This window comes from Ammodytes marinus (assembly GCF_949987685.1).
Source record: "Ammodytes marinus genome assembly, chromosome: 19".
Lineage (NCBI taxonomy): Eukaryota > Metazoa > Chordata > Actinopteri > Uranoscopiformes > Ammodytidae > Ammodytes > Ammodytes marinus.
This window is the reverse complement of record NC_137223.1, coordinates 25,599,982-25,604,981: the sequence shown is the minus strand read 5'-3', so window position 1 is coordinate 25,604,981 and position 5,000 is coordinate 25,599,982. Positions and strand designations below refer to the sequence as shown.

The window sequence follows — 5,000 nt, the reverse complement described above, 5'->3', positions numbered from 1 at the left end:
GACAACTGTTGGACTATGTTGCATTTGTTAACTGCTTTTGAAGATGGAAAAAGACTAGAAATAGCACCTCAAGATATGTTGATCAATTATATTTAACTGCCTAGAAATGTGTGCAAAAAGAATTTACAAACTTCCTAAAAATGAAAAGAAAAAGGCACGAAATACAGTAAAAATTCATTCACTATTGTTATTTCATCTATTGAGCTGTATGTGTGTCTTTATTTACAATACTTTTTTAATTTTTTTTTTATTCAACATGTTATCTTATTATCTCTACACTGTGACAATCACTTCAAACTCTAATGTAAATGTTTAAACGGATCAGTCAATATCTTTTATTTATTAAACCCAGTAAAATAAGGCACAAAATACAGCAGAAAATTCTTGAAATTTCATAAACTCATACAGTATATCAAATATGACAGAGTAGGTGTTATGGGGTTGAAGATCTCCTATTATACTACTTTTCTGGTCTTAATTTCTTGTTAAAAACTGCTATAGAGCAACCTGACACGAATCACATCACAAAAAACCATGTAGATTTTCGGGAAACTCTTCCTCTCATCTGAGCGAGCACAGCAGTCTGCTCCACGCTCGGCTTTGTGCTTCTCCGCCTCCCCCCCACCCTCCTGCAAACCCCACTCTGTTGTGATTGGTTACCTTCCTTCCGGAACACTTTCAGCAGTGCGCGGGGAGATTTGAGAGCAGGAAGGTGGGGGCATGGCCGGAGCTTGCCTGAGCAGCATTACCACACATCCGCTTTTCGTGATGACAAGAATATCAGGAAATTCTGAACCGATTTGAACACGTGATTTCTCGACCGGCTGCCCTAGTGTTTAGCGCTCTGCACAGCCACCCCAGACGGTCAGCAGGCAATACGTCTAAATGCATGTACGTAATTATTTGATAAGCTAGTATGGTTAAACATGACTATAAATCATTATAACAACGTTTATAGGTCATAAAAGTCAAAAAGTATCATAGTCAAAGTCAGCTTTATTGTCAACACTTCACATGTACAAGACATGTAAGGGAATTGAGAAAAACGTTTCCCCCTGTCCCGCGGTGAACATATAAAAAGTGCACAGGCATAAACAACAAATATACGAGACAACACTAAAAAAAATAGACAAGATAGACAAATACATATACAATATAGGAGTTTCTGTATGAATAAATAAGTAATTCATTGTGCAAAAAGGACCAGAGTGTCGAACTGTCAGCAGCAGATCACACTTGATCATCATCATCATCATCATCATCATCATCAACCTTTATTTAAAAAATTGCTAAGAAACAATGTCTTATTAAAGCAATGGCCTGGTAGGAGGTGAATGACCTCCTGGGGGGGAAAGGGGAGAGGGAGAGAACAAGACAACACTCTACTATAGCCAGTAAAATCACACATAGACAACAATAACATCATTTTTCAACATAGCAACAGAAGTTAGTTCTGTCTTACTTTGCTCCCTGAAGCGTTTTAACCTCTCACACATATGTTGCTCCACAAGGTCAAAGGCAGAGCAGTGTGTTTGATGCTGGTTTGGCTTCTGACTGTGGCTGTAACTCACACACAGGAAACTCAAATCATGTAATGTCTGTGTAATGCATCCCACAGTCAGAGCTGGGGAGAGCTGATGCTGTTTATTTAATAAAGGGAAAGTGTCCATTAATTACACATTTTTTATTGTATATCAACTCAACGGTGAGTGAGTGAGTGAGTGAGTGAGTAATGCTTGTCTCTGTGTGTCTTTCTTCCAGAGCCTCTGGGTGGAGTGAGTGAGTGAGTGAGTGAGTGAGTGAGTGAGTGAGTGACTGACTGACTGACTGACTGACTGACTGACTGACAGACTGAGGTAGTAATGCCTGTCTGTGTATCTTTCCTCCAGAGCCTCTGGGTGGAGTGAGTGAGTGAGTGAGTGAGTGAGTGACTGAGTGACTGAGTGACTGACTGACTGACTGACTGACAGACAGACAGACTGAGGTAGTAATGCCTGTCTCTGTGTGTCTTTCTTCCAGAGCCTCTGGGTGGAGTGAGTGAGTGACTGAGTGAGTGAGTGAGTGAGTGAGTGACTGTCTGACTGACTGACTGACAAACTGACTGACTGACTGACTGACTGACTGACAGACAGACTGAGGTAGTAATGCCTGTCTCTGTGTATCTTTCTTCCAGAGCCTCTGGGTGGAGTGAAGAACCTCCAGGTGACCGACCCGACCACCAGTTCTCTGAAGGTTCGCTGGGAGCCGGCCGAGGGAAATGTCCGCCAGTATCGAATCTTCTACGTTCCATCCACAGGGGGCGCAGAGGACATGGTGAGAATAAAGACTCAGGTTGCGTTCCGAATCGCATACTTTCTACTATATAGTATGTAGAAAAAAGATTTAGGATGTCCCGATTCTTGTGGCCAGATTTAGGATGGTTAGAATACCCGGATGGTCTACTTCATGCGGCCAAGATTGTTAGTGTTGAAAAGTGCATCCTATTTGGGCGATTCTGACCCACAATCCAGTGCGCACGTGAAGTGACGTAACATCGACGAAGCCTATAGGTCCATGTTATGAAAACAAACGGGGATGCGACGGATATAAAAGCAAGAGGCAAGATCAAGGCGCAATGTTATGATGAAATAAGAGAGAAAAGTATGTCCCAATAGTATGTCTACTGCATCCTAACTAGATTCTTTTTATCGTCGGATGTAGTATGTAGAATAGAAAAAAGAAAGAGTATGCGATTCGGAACGCAACCTCAATCTACATACTACTTCTGACGATAAAAACAATCTAGTTAGGATGCAGTATGCTACTATCGGGACATACCTTTACTCTTTTATTTCATCGTAACATGGCGCCTTGATCTTGCCTCCTGCTTTTATATCCGTCGCATCCCCGTTTGTTTTCATATGGAGCCCAGTTTGGGAATTGCCTTTTTTTCCCCCTCATCTTTCCCTTTTGTTTTCCTTTTTCCATCTATGATAAGGGGCACGGCCCAGCTAGACGACCCTACAGTTACGCCCTCCTGTCCCCCCATGTTATTGGTCACTGTCTTTCTATGTTTCTTGGCGGGGTGTAAACTGAAAAGTAATGACAAATAAAGTTGATTCTGAATAACGCGTTAAACTGACAGCACTAGTTATAATCCTGTCTTGTGTGTGTGTGTGTGTGTGTGTGTGTGTGTGTGTGTGTGTGTGTGTGTGTGTGTGTGTGTGTGTGTGTGTGTATGTGTGTGTGTGAACAGGAGCAGGTATCAGGAGGCACCACGAACACCATCTTGAGGAGCCTCCTGTCAGACACTCCCTACACTGTAACGGTGGTCCCAGTTTACCCAGAGGGAGAGGGTCTGCGCCAGTCAGATGACGGAAAGACACGTAAGTCCTCCCCTGTTTGATTTGATTTGATTTTTTTAATTTATCTCGAACAATCAACATGAATTTAAACATTTAAAGGAGCTACGAGGAACTTTTAAATATTTCTTAGACAGTCGGATTTTTCCTCTGATGATCATAAACTACATGTAACAGCAAAACGAGACCATCAGTGCAAAGAATGCTATTTTTATATCGTTTTTCTTAATGCCTTTGTCATGGTTATGTAAGCTCACCCAGGAACAACAGCTGGCGTGGTAAAATCACTACCGCTTTTGTCCAAAGAGGGGAAGCTAAAATAAACACAAACTGAAAGTTCCTCGGAGCACCTTTAAAAGAAAAAAAATATGATGAAAAATACAAAGATAGATAGAGCAATCCAATCATATCAAAGAAAGAAAAAAATATAAGTTCAAGAAGGAGCAGGCAAAAGCACGATGCCTGCACTGGTATCTGATTCTGGAATAATGTTCACACTCAAACTGACGTCATATAAAACTCAGATCCTGCTGTTTTATTTAACCTACAGTGCTTTCCGTAACTTTGGGCACAAGAGACACTTTCTTTTTATTAAAAAGTATAAATCGCTTCAGTAAAAATGTCACGATTATAGAGGAAATGATCACACCACCATCATAAAATGTCTGGGGGGTTAAACCGGGCTGACTGAACACTTTCAGGGCTTATTAACTACAGACACAGTAAGTCATGTAGTAGAGTAGATGGTCGTATTATAAATCTATGTTATATAACCCCCCCCCCCCCACACCCCGCCCCTTTTTTTTCTAACATCTGCTGTTAAAAGAACACAGCTTATTTGAAAATACAACTAATCAGACTAGCTCCCCGTGGGGAAGAGTCCAATGTCAATTTAAGATCATATTAGTTTTCAAAATAGCCATCCAGAAAAAGACAGAGAATAATTGAATGTCAACGGTGAATACAGTGTTACTTTGTCGTAGGTTTAGACGTATTTAGGTGAGTCTAAACATATGAGGAATGTACATTAGAGTGGACTTCTGTTGGCTTTTAACCATCTCCTCCAGCTGTGGAGGAAAAGGTCAAAGGTGATTGGTTTAACAGACCAGCTGTCAGTGGCCAACAGGGCAGGACTGCAGACAAACTTTCCCTGTGTTCCAAATCGCACACTATCCACTATTTAGTATGGTAGAAGAAAGCTTTAGGATGTCCCGATTCTTCTGGCCAGATTTAGGATGGTTAGAAAGACCCGGATGTCTAGTACGCCCGGCCAAGATTTTTAGTGTTGAAAAAAGCATCCTATTTTCGCGATTCTGACCCATAATCCAGGGCGCACCTGAAGTGACGTCACATCGACAGAGCCTCCATATGAAAACAAACGGGGATGCGCCGGATATAAAAGCAAGAGGCAAGATCAAGGCGCAATTTAGTAAATGTAGTTAAAAATGAAAAGAAATTGAATTTAAGAGAGCATCCAAATAAAAAGTTAAAGCATAGAAGGCCTCAAGTTTTCTGGGAGTTTATCCAGGTTGGTTATGTAAATGTGTGTGTCGTCTGCATATATGCACATATTTTGCATATTGTAAATCTGGAAATAATGCACATCCTTCCACAGTTACCCCGTTTGTTTATATACAAGTTTACAGAGCCTAGGCTGCG

The 5,000-nt window shown here is 41.3% G+C and overlaps 1 protein-coding gene across 4 annotated transcripts in view; it reads left to right on the top strand.

Annotated features, from left to right (window-relative positions):
• The window catches only part of col12a1b (collagen, type XII, alpha 1b), a 184,809-nt gene that overhangs the window by 108,586 nt on the left and 71,223 nt on the right, over positions 1-5,000 (top strand). For all 4 annotated transcript variants that reach the window (XM_080048160.1, XM_080048159.1, XM_080048158.1 and 1 more), the window contains 2 exons: positions 2,174-2,313; positions 3,236-3,365. In XM_080048160.1, the coding sequence (XP_079904286.1) occupies positions 2,174-2,313; positions 3,236-3,365 (270 nt within the window). The remainder of the gene's footprint in view (positions 1-2,173; positions 2,314-3,235; positions 3,366-5,000) is intronic.